Raw genomic sequence first — 17531 nt, forward strand, 5'->3', positions numbered from 1 at the left:
TTTGTGAAAATTGTCTTTAGTGAAATAACTGCTTCCTTATGTAAAGTAGTAGGTTACTATTATTCATATTCTTGCATTTTCCTGAACTATAATACTGCTAGCTGCAAGTGTGAAAATGTTTATGTTGTACCTGTTTATTTCACTGTCTGTTTTTTTCAGCTGTGCCCAAACCACTTTAGGGCTACCTGTGGTAGCCATCCCTAATTTTGAGTGAAAGACCAGACAGAAAAGCAGCTAGGTAACATCGTCTACCAATTCTTCATTAATAAATGTCAAAAGTGATTGTCATATTATAATGACCCCACTGTAGAAAAGAGCAAGCACATTCAGATACAGAATTTGATCCTGTGGCCCAAGGGTGTGCGATTAAAGTGCCTGAGTTTTACATCAGACAGTAATAGATGTTGAGGTGCATGTTGTATGATACACAATGATACACTTCAACAACAAGTAAGCTCTGCAAAAAAATAAGTCACCATCTTTCTTCTGTAACTTTCTTAAAAACATCTATTGGGTTTGCTTTGGTTTGGCTTGAATTTCGCGCACAACTACACCAGGATATCTATGATAGTTGTCCTAATTTTGCAGTGGAAGACTAGAGGGAAGGCAGCTAGTCATCACCACCCACTACCAGCTCTTGGGCTACTCTTTTACCAACAAATAGTGGGATTGACTGTTACAATTTAATGCTCCCACAGCTGAAAAGGCAAGCGTGTTTGGTGTGACGGGGATTCGAACCCACAACCTTTGGATTATGAGTCGAGTATCTTAAGCAATACTTGGCCTGGCAGATATTTTAAAATGTGGTTTTTCTGTTGTTTACAAATATTTAGCTCAACTTAGTATAATAAGATGAAAAATTAACATTTTATACATAGAAAGTGAACATATCAAGAGTTCCAAGTAATTTTTCTCCAAACATGACCTACAAACTTGAAAGAAGAATGTGAAAATAGATAAATTAACCTATAATTTATTTATACCTGGAAGGCTAGAGTACCTCAAGAAGTATTCCAATTATAAATTTAAAAAGTTCTGTAAAAGTCTGCAGTTACTTGGAAGATTAAGAATTTTTTCTTTAAGGTTTCATTTTAAAATAGAGGAATTAAAGCTTAAATAATACAATACTTTGAAATACAATGTAAATGTTGATGCTAATTTCCCTGGCATTCATTGATTGTAAGATTGGTTAATTGAATTGTGAATGTAAAAAAATGAAATTTTAAGAGGTGCATAGAACAGGAGTGCCCATAACCACAGAATTAAGATGTTTTTATTGCATACAGAAAATAAACAGATTTGCTGTAACAGCATATAGCATAACGAAATTGTTAAAAATACACTTACATTTCTAATGTGATATACAAAAAACGTAGACAATAATTTATACCAGAAAAATTGAGTGCACTACTGAAATGAAGAAATAATTTAAAAAATCATGTCCATACCTTTTAATTCACACTAAGAACCAAATTATCTGGATGGAAAGGTCTTTCAAACTCATTAACAAGAATGTTTAACCGATGGATCTCTTCATTTAATGCTTTTGCTACCTGTTGTTCAACTTTGTGTACTAAATGCCCAATATGGTGTTTTACTTCATCAGTTAATAAGTGCAGCTGTTGCTGGGTAAACTCTAATTTATCTTTATGCTCTTTTCTCATTTCCATTTTTTCCTTTCTGTTAACAATATACTTAATTATAATTCATACAATTCAAAGTATTTATAATATTATAGACAGCTTCTTTCAAATATTAATTCCATAATGTTTTTACAACTGAGTGAATAAAAAAAAGTTCAAGATTTGATTTCTAAACTAGTTTAGATAACATTAGGAAAAACAAATATACATACATTAAAATCATAAGTGTTCTTTACATGAAATGAATTAATATTTAAGAAGCTAGTATTATATCTCCAATTTCAATGTAATTCTTAAAGATATTCTGAAGTAAAAACAATGCATTTAATGATAAGGTTTAGAATATACAATGTTTAGAAACTGAAAACTTAACATTTCATACATTCTTGTATTGTACCAATTTATGGTTTAAAATGTCGTGAAACATAAAATCAAGTTTAAACTTCAAATTACCAACTTGTTATTACAACACTGTTGACTACTGGCAGAGTTCACATGTTGCATCATATTAACCCTTTGAACCTTAGGTTCCCCACACCTTTCAGTACCATGATCCTGCTCCCCCTCCTAACAATTTTTAACCATTCTGGAAAACATTTATTTTTCATTTGAAAACTAAGAAAATCTTACTAGGCGACTCCCCAAAATGTTATAACACAAATTTTGGGTTCATAGTACAAAACAATGAATTGAGTTATTCATAACATTTCTTTAAGCATATCATCACTGATGCTACAAGTTCACTAATTTATCACAACAATTGAACTTTGGAATGATAAGCCTCAAAACAGTTCTCATTGCCAGATCCCACAGTTTTATCTTATCTGAACCAGGCTTTCAGCATGATGCAGTAACTTGAGTGCAACAGAGTATCTCTACTAATTCATGACAGAGTTTTTGAACAAACATATAGAAGGTATGAACACTCCTTCCAGTTTCCTTGTGTGGTTTGTAGCAATTTTATATGACATAAGCATTATAGGTACACCAGACAAAGATTTTCACCAGAAACTGTCTTGGCCACTTGTAATGGTGCCTGCATCTTTGCAGCTTCATCATCTGATTGTTCTTGTCAGTGGCAATCACGTAGTTATTACAAAAAGCCAATTTACTTTTTGGCAATAAAGTATATCAGTGATGCTCATGTAATAGCATTGTGCTATGACAGCAAGAAACACAAATGAATGTCAGTGTCATGCTCAGCTTTAGTGAGGAATTGAAATAACTATGTGATTGCCACTGACAAGATCTGTAATAACTATCTGATTGTTCTTGTCAGTGGCAATCACAGTTATTACATATCTTCACTAAAGCTTAGCATGACACTGACATTCATTTGTGTTTCTTGCTGTCATAGCACAACACTATTACATCAGCATCACTGATATACTTGATTGCCAAATAGTAAATTGGCTTTTTGTCACACCACACAACTGCAGCTATCTTACCATTGTACAACAATGAATAAGAACCACAGTCAATTTTCCTTTTGATAACTTCCTTAGAAAATTTCTTCCCATTATTCAAAGACGTACCACACAATCGTATATCTTGTTTCTCCAGCAAGTGCTGTGCAACATTTACAGAATTGCAAAACTTATCAGTAAATATGCAGTGATTTTGTCCTTCAAACGGATTTCACAACCGAGCCACCAAGCACCCTCTCACACCCAGGACTGTCTCCAATGGTGGATCCACATCAACTTTTCCCATATACATCTCCCCATTCATAATGCATCCACTTTTGTTTTTGCATAAAAGACATGTTTTTAGACCCCATTTGATTGGTTTGTCTTTGATATATTACTTGATGCCCAGCACACTTTTTGTGAGTATCATTCCTTCATCCAGGGACAGTGTACAATCAGTAAACACAGTATTGTTGGCCACAATGATGTCAAACATTGATCTGCTCTTCTATATTTTGTTTGACTTGTCAGCATTTGGATCTCTTTCATTTATGCAGTGCAACACTGACAAGGTAACTAAAAATAGATCTCAAATGAAAACCTTACCAAATTCAAGTGTAGATGTAATCCAGCTATCCTTCTTCTTCCAATACATCTTATTCCTATCTTTGTAGATCAGGATCTCAATGGTATGTCAACACCCAAATAAAGCTTTTAGTTCAAGAACAGTAACCAGATCAAACAATTTAGCACAGTAGCTGTTAGGTATTACTTCTTTTACATATTCAGCTTGACAGTGTTTCCTGCGTGATAAGATTCCATGTAGATTCCTCCCAAAACAATGAAAAAACAACAAACCAGCAGCATACTCTCGCTTGAAATTCAATTCAAGATGGATCAACATTTTCAACAGTTTGAATTCAGCATCTGTGCCCGAAAATGAAGTAATTTTAGTTGACCAAGTCGACTGACAATCATCAGGAGTTCATAACGATGAACAGGTAACTTGTTACCAGAAGTCTTGATATTACTATATTCGCTTTCAAAGTCATTGCCATAATAGTCACTGTCTAGAATGTCCTCTGAATCAGACTCCAACAATTTCCTAACCTGGGTGGCCATAAATCTTTGTCTTTTTCACAACTTACATAACTGCTATCTGGTGTTTTTACATTTTCTTTTTGTCTCTCTTGACTGTCTGGTTAGAATCTTATATTTCAACATGACAATGCCATCAAAACAATGTTAAAATATCCTTAAAATGTTAAAAATTACTTTCACTTTCAAACTGTAAATGCAACAACAACTAAGAGTCAGTCTATTTTTGGAAAAGAAATTCCAGTAGACTCCGAGGTGTGTGCCAAGTAAGCAATAATTTAGCACTGGCAACTTTACTGACCTGCCATGTTATACTGGTAGATGGTCAGGCTGGAAAACTGGCCTTTCAGGCACATACACCTCTCCATTAGGCTGGATTTCTAGCTTGTAGGGTTCAAAGGGTTAAGTAATTTGATGTTTTTATTTGTTACAACAATCAGTGTAAAGAAATTAGCAAAACATACTTGACGAAATCACTCAGTTTTTATGTAACATACACACTGGGATCCAAGAAGTAAATGCTGAGACTAAACTGAATACTGATTGTACATTTTAAATTATTTTGTGCAACTCGTACATTATAGAAACCTCAAAATTACTGAATTATTGGACCCACAAGCAATATGATAAATAAACAAACTAGGAACTTTTTTAATTGATGAGATACAAGAACCCCATTAATAATTATAGGATTAAACATTAACTTACTTTTTCTTATGAGAATTCCCAAAAGCTAATTCCATTATATGTTGCAGAGCTTTGATGATGGCCTTACCTTGTTGAGTATGTTGTTCAAATTTTGATTTTACAGCAGATTTTGAAAGACATTCCTAGAAAACCAAAAATTTGTCATATACGTAAAAGCTTAAATACAGGCTACAGGTACGAAACAACACTACAATATATTAATGCCAGAACAATTAGCTAATAAAGGAGAAAAATCCACAGTCTGAAGTTTGACAATTTTAAAATTAGTTAATACCAATGCTTATAAGAGAATACCACAGGAAATCAAAATTTTTACTTTATAAATAAAATATTAAAACTAAAATATTTATTCAACTTTAAAAAATTTCAAAAAAAGAGAATGCAATTAATTCACATGAATATATATAACACATAAATCAACTGTGAAACAGAGATGCCAACTATTTCAAATGACTGAGCGTAATGATTGTAGACAGAGCCCGTACAGATATTGTACAACCCCTGGATACAGTTTTGAGTCATCCATGTCTGTGGATCCATCTGTGGCTAAACTGTAAACACTGTTAGTAAGTATGCTTGAAATCATTTTATCATTTTCACAACCCAACATTTGTACAGTGGCTGTAGTTTTGGTTCTAGCACAGCCATATTTTTTTGCTACATGAGAGTCTGGGAACATTTTTCTGAATAGATGTCCTGCATGATCGGCTACTGCTAGGGGTAAATTATGAGCAATGACAAATTGCGTGAACATCACTTCTGCACGTATGGTTTCATATTCTGAATTCTTACTCATAAATGTTGTTATCTGCATCGTTTTTGTCTTTGCCTCAGCCTTTTGTTGGTGAGATGCCGATTTTGTATGTCTGGAACAATAGTTTATCCCGCCATGCACCACAGAAAAATCAATGTGACAAACTGTACAAAACGCATGACTGTCACTGATTTTTGATGCAATGACTGGATATTTTCCACTATACTCTTTCCTAAATTTTTGATTCACAGTTTTAGTCCTTTTACATTTGCAAGAAATAAGACAATCTGGTGAATGAAGCCTCTTATTTTCATCTTGTGAACGATCGTATTGGTGTTTCTATGCCACTTAAAAAATGAGAAATACCCATCTACACGAGCGCTGATTGGCTGACAAGCAATGATGACATGCATGGATTCCCTCATGTACCCAGTATGGAGAAGCACCGCACTCAAACTATTAGTAGATGTTGGAGAACAAATATATTTTATTATTTCAAGCACAATCATGATTATCGCAAGTAGCCATTTGGTCTATGTCTTTTATTTATTATCAAAATTTATTTCTATCTCACTAGCAATTTTTTTTCACCCCTTTCAAGCACTGGGGGAACAATTTATCACTCTATTGTATAGGCCTATATAATATACAATAATTTGGGAATTGACACAAGTCGTAATATTTGTCTGTATGAGCGTATAGTCGTAATGTATACACCAAAATCGAAATAGTTAGTTAGTTAGTTATCACCATTAAATTCCATCAAGGAACATTGGGCCGCAATCGCTTGCGGATTCTTCAACAGGTATTTAAGTGAGTAGGTTGTTGCACCGTGCCGTCCCTAATTTAGTAGTGTAAAACTAGAGGGAAGGCAGCTAGTCATCACCACCCACCGCCAACTCTTGGGCTATTCTTTTACCAACGAATAGTGGGATTGACCGTAACTTTATAACGCCCCCACGGCTGGGAGGGCGAGCATGTTTAGCGCGACGCGGGCGCGAACCCGCGACCCTCGGATTACGAGTCGCATGCCTTACGCGCTTGGCCATGCCAGGCCAAAATCGAAATAATTACTCTCAAATCATAATGGTTGGCATCTCTGGTGAAATCCACTCTCACAAAATGATGAATTACAATTTTACAACTTGTACTTTGGGCTTATCAATGTTTTGATTGCTTAAAAAAACAACTTAATCTTCCAACACTGATAAATTTTAAATTACCTTTCCAGTGATTTTAGAAGCAAAAGATCATGAAAACAATTCACCTGCCAGATGTGATAACTAACCTTTCCCATAACGAATATCTCTCAACTACCTGCCTACATCTTTCACCATGAGAGTATTTTGGAGCAGGTCAAGAATCATTAATCAATCTTCACAATTTACTGACCTAACCTTTTAACATTATGTAAATAACATTATCCAAAGTGGTAACATTGAACACATTTACTGGCTTTTCATGGATAGCTCAGCTTTCATAGTAAAAAAACTTACATGTATTAAAAAAAGAAAGGTAGGATATATAGTAACAGATGAATAAATATCTACTAAAATCTTAGAAAAAGCAGTTTAATACTTAGCTAAATTTTCTATTTCACACACGTCAAAGCTATGCTGAATTGTTTCAAGTGCTTTCAGTTGCAACCTTCACACAAACAACATTTTTGTTCATATCCTATCAAAGTATCATATTGACCATGGCAAGAAAATTGCCATTTGTTCTGTATTTTAGGTCAAGCAGGATTGAAAAATCAATATAATAAAAAATAAATATAAATGTATAATGTTATGAGATTTAAACCATTTAATCTAAATATTTATGTTTTGTGTTATAATATGTAGTTATGCTAGAATGAAAAAGGTATAACAATTATTTCCTAAATTTTTATGGTGGTCAAATAGATTGAATCCACAGAGAAGTGTTTGATAACTATCTGGATATTACAAAGATTTATCATCTGAAATTTGAAAATTTTCTGATGCATAAAAGAGTATTTTTAATCTTGAAATGAAAAATTACTTTCCATGTTGGATTGGCAACATGAGAAAAGTAAAAAAAACTATGAGAAAAACATTACTTAACAAACCTTAAGATTTAATTTTTAAAAATATGTTACTTTGGAAAGTATTATAATATTTATTGATAAGCTGCTTATGTGAAGTGTTTGGGTTCATAGAAGGACATCCAAGGTTGACCAGAAAGGAAACAAGAATGAGTAGCCCCTTACTGAATGATAAAGCCACCACTGTTGAATTGTTGCAATAGATCATGATTAGTCTAATGCTGAGAAGAGGAAGAAAGTGAACCAAAGCTCATTAAACTGTTGGAAGTTTCAAGATCTTAACACAGTAAGACCTTCTGGCCATATACCATGGTCCTGAAACCTCATATTAACTAATCCAGATCTTTTAAGGAAGTATTTTTACTAAAGATTTGTTTGTGAGAATTGTCAGTTTCATTACTAATCTGACTGCAAAGTAATTTTCATGTTATGATAAAAAATACTCTATTTTCCATACTAAAAGTATCAAATATCATTTGTATAATCTTTACATACCCCTGAATATCTTTTTCTTGTTTTTTTAAGTAAAACTTTATATTTTATCATTAATTCCTGTTCTCCAGCTGGCCAATATGGCTGACATCATAACCACCATAAAAAATTAGGAAATAAATACAAGTTTGTTTGTTTTTATTCGAAAATGACTACAGGTTATGACATGAAAACACAAATGGTGAGTTTAAACAGCTTAAACCTCATAACTTTACAAACTTGTGTATGTTACTTTTATTATACTGATCTTTTCAGCCATGCCAGGTCAGCATTACAGAAGTTGTAATGTGGTCAGTTACCTCCTCCTTTCTTTGTGAACCTGACAATGAAATTGTTTGCTCCTCTACCTATACCAGCTGTTTTTACATATAAAGAAGTTGTAATGACACATTGCACCTGCACTCATGTTACTGTATTCAAAAATATAAAACTGACTTTACAAAGTGATTTGTTTTGGTTGCATTTTAGTGGACAAGTATTTTGCATTTTACATGTATATACATTATTACAATTTACAAACAAGTTCTTAAACATATTTCTCTTAAAACATAGAACAGTAAATATGTATAACAAACACTTATATCTTCTAGTTACAATGACCTTTTTACTCACATCCTGCTTGCTGTAGGTTACTAAGCCTTTTAAAATTTTGCACATGGAGAATGTGAAACAAAATTTTTTTAAAGATTTTATATATACACATTTGAAATAATCACAAATTCATAAACTACTAAACTAATTTTACAGAATTCCACTACCAGTTATCAAACTTAGTAACTATGCTGTATTTCAGTCTAAAAAATATGAAATTTCAAGCATACTAAAGACTCAACCTACCTCCTTGAAATCTTGTTTTGAAAGAATGAGTTGATGTCATAATACATCAAAAGGATGCAAAAGCCACTTGGGGACATTCTGACTTTTGTTTAGTTATTCACATGTCATAGACACAAGTGTTTATAAGGGAGTGTTTCCAAAAAAAATGGGATGAAGTGAGTTGAGCAACTATCTGATTCAATACAAGAATAATACCTCAGCAAATAGAAAAGATAAGAAGTTCTTATTTTATATTTTAGCTTGTCAATATAGATATTATGAGTTCCTAGAAAATTACAGACTTTGTATCTGGACATCACAAACATCAAGTTTGAACTAAAGCTGCATTCATCATACCATACATCACACAAAAATCAACATTTAGATATGTTTTATTGCTACTTACCTTTAAAATATGAAATTAACTATTGCATAATACTAAAATATGAATTATAATCCTAATTTAATACCAATATTATTGACACAGGTTCATAAAATAGTGGTTGTACAAAAATTTGAATGTGAGTCAACAAATGGAATAACATGACCTCTGACACATGTTGACAAAGTAACACACATTGCAAACAAAGTAATTTAATTAAATTTTAAATGTAACTCTGTGAAGAGGTTATGATGTGCACTTTGATCCTCCCATGTACACAGGGTTAAATATTATATTCTGTGGTGTAATGTACATGATGATGCCACGTTAAAGATGGCAAATTTTAGTTTCTCAATCGTTTTTTAGCTGTTTATACTGTTTAAAGTATAACTCTTTGAACAGATAAGTGTACAAAGCGTAGAGAAGGATGATGACTAATGGGAACAGTTTCCTGAAATGTGAACAACCTACACAGAATGCTAATCATTGGAGATACTAGATTCCAGCAAGGAGAAAAATACCCATAAGAGATCCACCCATACAACTAAAGCAATTTAAAAATCATTAAAACATTAATATAAATGTTTTCACAAATTGCATAATTTGACTGACCATATATAGTTACTTTCTACCCATTTAAAGTCTTTAAAGATTTAATACTTCTAACTTTCTTTATAGTGTGTATATCTTAACAAAATTTGGCAGTCTTTCAATTAATAGTACAAAACTTTCATATAAAAATATCTTTTTAGTAAAGTATTTTTAAAAGTAAAATAAAGATTTGTCCATGAACATAGTATTTGTTTTGAATAATTTACATGCAAAGTGATTTATATTAGTATTAAAATTACTTTTCTTCACCTTAAAAATCCCAATTTTCATTTGTGTATTCTATAAAACCTCATCAATACATTTCAAATGTTTGTTTTTTAGTAAAACTTTATATTTTATCTGTAATATTCTCTACCCTAACTCTAACTGATCTTGTAACCTCACTCCCTCCCACCTTACACAATGTTATCAAATTACATTACCCTCAGGCTACTCCGAGCTGCTCTTGTGCATGTTCCATGGAATATTTTATTATAATATTATTATTGTTTATTTTACCTAATCTAACCTTAACTAACCTAAAGAGATCTTTATTTTTACCTTTTAGTTTCATTTACTGTAATAAATAAAACAAAAACACCAAGAAATAAAGTACTTACCTGAGTAGTTGTTTCTTTTTTTTTTTGCTCTCTACCACCCATGACTATTAACTCTACACATTTTAAACTAGTAGTGGTGATGCATTAAATAATTTTTATTCAATTAAATAATGCACCTTAGAACACAGACTAATAACATGAAAAGGTACACAATTACCTCTAACATTCATAATTTCTCTGGATTTCTAACTATAGGACAAGAGTTGTTACAAATGCATCCAAATTGACCATTGTGATTCCCTTGAGAATCAAAGTTTAATTAGAAATGAAATTGACTTTCTGTGTTTAAAACACAATGTTATGCAATATATCATTTGACAGATGAAAACTTTAAATTCCTATTGGTTATAGGTTATATGTAATTAAATACAAGAGAGAACAACCAACAAGTCCTGAAAGAGAGGTGGGTGTGGCAGGAGGGGTCTGATTTTCTCTTTGATAGCTTTGTAACAATACAAAACTGAAGGTTATAAAAGTTATAGTAAGTTAGTTAGTCTGAGCAATAACAATTTTGTAGTGAGTAATATATGTTTAAACTCTTTTTTTTTTTTTTTGGATGAGGTGGATAAAATAGAGATAAGATATCCAGAGAAAATGTGTCACTTGAATCACACTAGGGGAATTTCTGAATGTAAGATATTGCCTTATAAAATTAAGAACTTAAAACATATACTATTAAAATGTGGGTTATTTACTAATATTTTATACCATACTAAATGATATAACACAAAGAAAAGTAGTTTAATAAAATTTTTGACATTAAAATGTCAAACACAGTCAAGGATACCTGGGGCAGGAGGGTTAAAGCAGTTTATTAATAATATTGGACTACAAACATACAGGTCTAAATAGATACTAAAATGTAAGACACTGAAAAAAATTTGTTTTTTATTACATCCATCTTCATTAGCCCAATATAAATTTCTAGAACCAAAAATGTTTAACTGTAGCTCAATTATGCTTTCCTGTTATATGTCACTGCTATAGAGAATGTCTTCTCAAAATCAGAGTTCATCAAGAGCCCCTGGAGAGGTCAGATCATAACAATGATCACTATGCTACTCCCTGGAAGGCCTGAAGAATATAGGCAGAAAATACATCTTATATTCTTTAATAGCAATTGCTAAAACAACCTAGATGAAATCTGGACAGTAAACACGTGACACAGTATAATATGTAACAGCATTATTTACCTCAAATTTTCTTTCAAAATCCTGGAACTCAAAGTACCGCTTTTGAAATTCATCAGCCAGTGCTCCCACTTCACAAAAAAAAAAGAAAAGAAAAACTTCAGTATTTTTCTTGCTGTCTTAAAAAACATTTTATTTGGATCATTATTGAAGACCTGTAAACTCTTACAAAATAATAATTATAATGTATGAAATATTTTGTTGTTTACAACATCCTGTAACACTTAAGTTTCAAGTTACTCTTGAAATGTATAAAGATTATTTGTTTCTATCTTATGAGAAAATAACAGTATGAAATGAGAAATAATGATAGAAATTTCTTTATAATTTCATTTCTAAATCTTTCTACGAACTTCAATACAAACTAAGAAAATATAAATGATATAATGAACTGTAACTTTATAAACTTTGGTGATGTCACTGTTAATCTTATTTTTCCATTGCATTCCTTCCTTGTACATCAAGTTTGTTTGAAATGTATTCACTTATCCAAAATTGCATTCTATAAAAATGCTTCAGTATTGTTGAGTAAAAAACATATATTTATAAAAATATCTTCAGTCTAATTATCATTAACTATAGTTTTACAAGCTACAACAGAAAAAAGAAAGAAACAGCTACCAACATTTTGCTGAAACATAGACAACAGTAATGAATGCAGTATTGAGAATGTAATAGGGTAATTTTAAGATTAATTTATGTGGCTTCATTTTTCTCGTCATGAATAATTTCGTCAAATCCTTCTCTAATGCGTGTTAGTTACAAAATAAATTGTGCAAGTGATAGTACAAAAAAATGTTTCAAGTTTGTTGTTCTTTGCTGTTCTTCAGTTCACTATTGTACTTTGTCTCTAAGTGGTTTTCTGTGACTATATCATTACGTTTTCTGACAATAAACAATCAACATTGTAGATTTTTTTACTCTTGTGAGTGGTGATTTATTCTACTGATTTATATACTTCGCTTGTTAAACGAGTGTTTACACAAAACCACCAGGCTCAGTAAATAATTGTTAGGTGGAATAAAAACCAATGCAGCAGTAAATTGTTGAAAATCAAACATCAAAGTGAAAAAGTGAAATAAGGGATTTTTAGATTGAGAAAACAATGTAGACACAACTTCCAGCCTATAGTGTTTACTTTTTTTTAAATCCCTAGTTGTAGGCTTAAAAATGTAATCTTTGCATTTTGATTCAACTTGTTTCTGTACTTTTTATGATCCCTATTCCCCTTTTTAAATTAATAATTTTAATTAACATGTTGTAAATATTGTATTAATTGTTTATTTGTTTATTATTATGTACAAGTTGGCACAATGTTTTATCTGTATATGCCCATGCAGGTACAGAAACTGATTCTTAAAATCATAAGCCCTCACAATTGCCATCGAGTATGGACAGGAAATATAATTTACTAATATCACATAAACTAATCAATTAATTAAAATTACAATAAATAATTACTAACTAATAATCACTATTTTTGATCATTCCGTCTATCCAAGCAGTTGAAATAATATTATATTTAGTGATGATGAGAAAACCAACTTGGAGAGAAAAATAGATACGTAAAAATGGCTCGTTTTGGTTGAGAAAATTTTTTATATAGAGGAGTGAATAACGTTTCGACATTCTTCAGTCATCGTCAGGTTCACAAAGAATGAAAAAGGTATCATATTTTTTTTCTTGTTGAACAAAAAACGACAGAATGAGCTTTCTGTGCTCTACCCAATTTCAATCTCAAGTTTTTCTATTTATTTCTAGTTTGTTCAGTTTTGGTAATATTGTCTCAAAATCAATTTTCAATGTCACCAAACTTCCTTACCCTGTCTGTTATAGTAAAGCTACTAATGTTATATGCTACTCACTAATTTTGAACTGCCAACTAGAGGGATCAAAGACAACTGCCGAGCAACACCTACCACCAATCTGTTTTTGCTTTTAACACATTGCGGTTTTATACATGAGTTATTTAGTATGAAATTACATGGCAGCATATTACAGTGTTCAAATGTTGAATCATATATGATGGTTAAGTAAAACAGTTCAACATATATATTCAAAAGGTCAGAAGCATATTCACTGATCAGATTACAGGTAATCAGGTTATAGTCAAGATATTTTTGGGCACCCATTTTGATGCACAGATCCAATTGAGTGCAAGTCTAGGCTCATGCCTAGTACAACCACTGGGCCCCCCAACTCCGCATCTGAGGGACTTCCAACTACAATCAGATGACCTCCCCATGCCCATTTAACACGCACAGATCCATATTTAAAGATCCCTGAGCAAAATAGGTGACCACTAAAATTTCCTAGCATAAGACATTTTTAATCAGTCATGATTTATAGAGAGATGAGTTCATTGTATAATTTAAGCACAAAAAACACTTCAATAGATATCCCTTAATCCAAGTTTCAAAATATAACCAAAATTTTAATCAAGGAACTCAAAATATTCCTTTTGCAGGTATTAAATACAATCTAATTGAAATTCTTTCTTCACCATAAAAAATGAGCTAATTCACAGATACACAGCCATTCACAAATCCTAAGTGATGAAGCTATGGATTCAAGTTAATAAAAATAAGGTAACCTACCCTCTCTAAAAACTTTGGTTCAAAGGCTGAAGCATCCCACCAGTTGTTCAGGATGAAAATATTGGGCATAGAGAGACGCTCACTTACTTTATGCAAAAATTATTTTCCTAAAAAATAAAATTTATCTCTTATTGAATATTACTTGTATATACAAATTTAAATAAATAAACAAATAGCTCTAATGCTATCAGATACAATAACTCTCAATAGATGATAGAATCATCATAAAACATAATACAAATCAAACATTACAATGAAACTGAAAACTAAACAACTATTCTTCTATTATTAGTTCTTCTTGTCATAGCACCCAAATGCACTGGGAATACTTCAGTTATCAGACAAGATCCAAGTATGAACAACAAATAGCTAGCAACTATGAAGAATCAATCAATGGTTGAGAGTCAAATGCTTAAACCCACAATGTTTCAACTCCTGATGCTTTTCATGGTCTGCAGACAATTGTGGGAAAGCAGTTACCTTAATATTTAGATATAACCAGTAGAAATAAAGCTACCTTAAGTTTTAGAATAAAACTTTCAACCCCTACATTTTGTTTACAAAATGATTTTAAACAGAACTAAAACCCCTACCTTAACAGTTCTTAAGCTGTCACTCAGCTACCTGAAGTTGGTATTTCTATCCTGGCTTACTGAACAAACATTTAAATATTTTAAAATTATTTTGTAGCTACGGCCGACATTGAGTAGTTAACGAACTCTAAGTTCTCCACAAGTATTTTATGTGACCGATAATTTATTTTTAAAGGAATTTCATATTTACTATAAAGTATAAGTACTTATGTTCATAACTTTTCAATTTGTTTATAAATAGTTGAGCATTATCCATGAAAGTATTACCACTGTTACAAATTGTGAAAAATCTTTGAAATTGAAAGATAGTAATCCATTTAGCAGTACAAATCAAACACTATTGAGAGTGGATAGATGAAAGATAGGAATATCCAATTTTGTTCTTATATCAAAAATGGTCAATTGTACTCTGCCTTCTAAAAACTAAATATCTAAAGAATAGGGACAATTATCACCACTGTTGCTTCTTTTTATAACAAGTTCCTATGGATGTATCAAGTTTAGAATAAACTTGGAATTGTTTATGTAGATTAGATCTATGTAACAAAGTATAGATATATAAATTAGGGTTTAATACTTATTTCAAAAAATAATTTTCTCAGTTGGCAAGATTTGAAGATCATCAGCACCCACTAGACCATATCCTGATTAAATTTTTCATATCTATTTTCATACAGAATGTGGTAAAATCATAAGCAGTAACAGACTGGATTGTTTATATAAAATCGAAGTTAATTAAATATTTCAAAACTATAATGTTATTTTTGATGATACAAAAATAGTGATCCAAATCATTTGATGACAGTAACTATTTTTTTTTCAAATAATACATCTAAAATTTTATTTAATACTACAGAAATGGATTTAGTAACTGTGTTTAAAAAGTTTGTAATAAACCTAAATTTAAGTTTTATGCAATTTCAGAATTCCATATAAAAAAAGGTAAGTTAGAAGAAGTATAATCTTTATTTATACTATCATTCTTAATGGCTTTCTTACTTATTAATAACTGCATTGTTAATTAAAGTGCTTTATGTAATTTCATTTGTTGTATTGGTTTCATTAATTAAAATTTGGGCATATAATTTTTTACATTCAGAATCAAAATTACAACTAGCTTATGAATAGAGGTAATATTAATTGTCCTGGAATTTCCCTAATTTTATTTTCAAAAATATTGATAGAAATATCCATCTTGTATTTAGATAAGATTAATGTTTTTAACTGTTTTTTTTTATGGAATCAATAAAATAATTTACATTCAAATGAGAAACATGGAAAATAATAATATATTCTCCTAATTTTATTAATACAATCACCAATATTTTTAGATCTTTTTAAGATTACTTTGCCTTTTCAAAATTATTAATTAAATATATTTTCCTAAAATCAATCCCAAGTACTTAACTAATTTCTAATTTACCTACTAATTGAGAGGAGTTTGAGATCTTAAGAGCTATATTAAACTTTACTTATTAAGGCTCTGTCAAAACATTTAGAGCAACATCCTTCCCAAAACTGGCTGCAATCAATAAAAGATAAAGTTGCTGGCTAGTTTGGCATTGGATTTTGTCTAACAGATGGAATATCACCCAACAGGGCTATAGCTACAGATATTATTTGCTTTAAATTAATGGTGACAACAAGGATTAATAATGGAAAATTGTTTAATTTCTGTTTCATTATAATATTTGGTTTATCTCTGTATGTGTGGACACACAAACATACATACCAACAAAGTGAATCCATTTAAATACATCAAAATAAATTTAGGTGAATGACACACACTTAGATTCTACATGAAACAAGGTCACCCAAATGCAATGGTTATAATTTAAGGTTTTAACCTGAAAAGAAAAATAATAACAGTTTATTTTAAAAAAATTAAAAATAAACTGACATATTAAACTAGTGTTTATATACATCATCAAAATTAATTCTGTAATAATACACCATAAGATCAGAGAGATAAAATCTAAACAGTAACTAGTTCTCAAGTAGATTAGCTTAAAGCTTGTTTAGCTATCATAAACAATATTGATCATAAACCATAATATCTCAACCATCTGTATACAGAAAATGTGCTGAGTTCTCTGTATCATTACTCATCCATAGATATGAAAACATTTTGCCTTTCAACAAACACATGTATTATCTGTAAGTGGACATTTTCAACTCCAAATTTTCCCGATTAATAATTTACTAGATTTTTCATTCATAACAAAATTTAGCTAGAATTATTATAATATAGGTTCACAGTTTAACTGTTCTTGTGGATATACTTATAAATATTATTTTATCAAATTTACTAAGTCTTTCAGATACCATTAAACTTGCATGCCTACAAGAAGTAACCATGAAAAAAAATTATTTCAGTAATAAGAATGAAGATTTGTTGAATTTTTTACTTAAATGCTGTTCCTCGAACAACCAAGATTAAAATTATTAAAACACTGTATCTCCAAGTTACAGAATTTTTGAACAATACACAATTCACACACAAATCTCAGTAACTTGTACTTATTTTTTACAAATTTTTTTTTAAATCTTCTCCTATGTTTTTAACAGTTTAT

At 30.9% G+C, this 17531-nt stretch overlaps 1 protein-coding gene across 1 annotated transcript in view; it reads right to left on the reverse strand.

Moving 5' to 3' along the window:
• Nucleotides 1-1451: 1451 nt before the first annotated feature.
• Nucleotides 1452-17531, reverse strand: part of LOC143252763 (mitofusin-2-like) — a 53531-nt gene continuing 37451 nt past the window's right edge. Inside the window, exons 4-6 of the mRNA XM_076505415.1 lie at nucleotides 11772-11839; nucleotides 4859-4980; nucleotides 1452-1680 (exon numbers count right to left, since the gene is read on the reverse strand). Coding sequence (XP_076361530.1) covers nucleotides 1452-1680; nucleotides 4859-4980; nucleotides 11772-11839 — 419 coding nt within the window. The remainder of the gene's footprint in view (nucleotides 1681-4858; nucleotides 4981-11771; nucleotides 11840-17531) is intronic.

This window comes from Tachypleus tridentatus, chromosome 1, assembly GCF_004210375.1.
Source record: "Tachypleus tridentatus isolate NWPU-2018 chromosome 1, ASM421037v1, whole genome shotgun sequence".
Classification (NCBI taxonomy): Eukaryota; Metazoa; Arthropoda; class Merostomata; order Xiphosura; family Limulidae; genus Tachypleus; species Tachypleus tridentatus.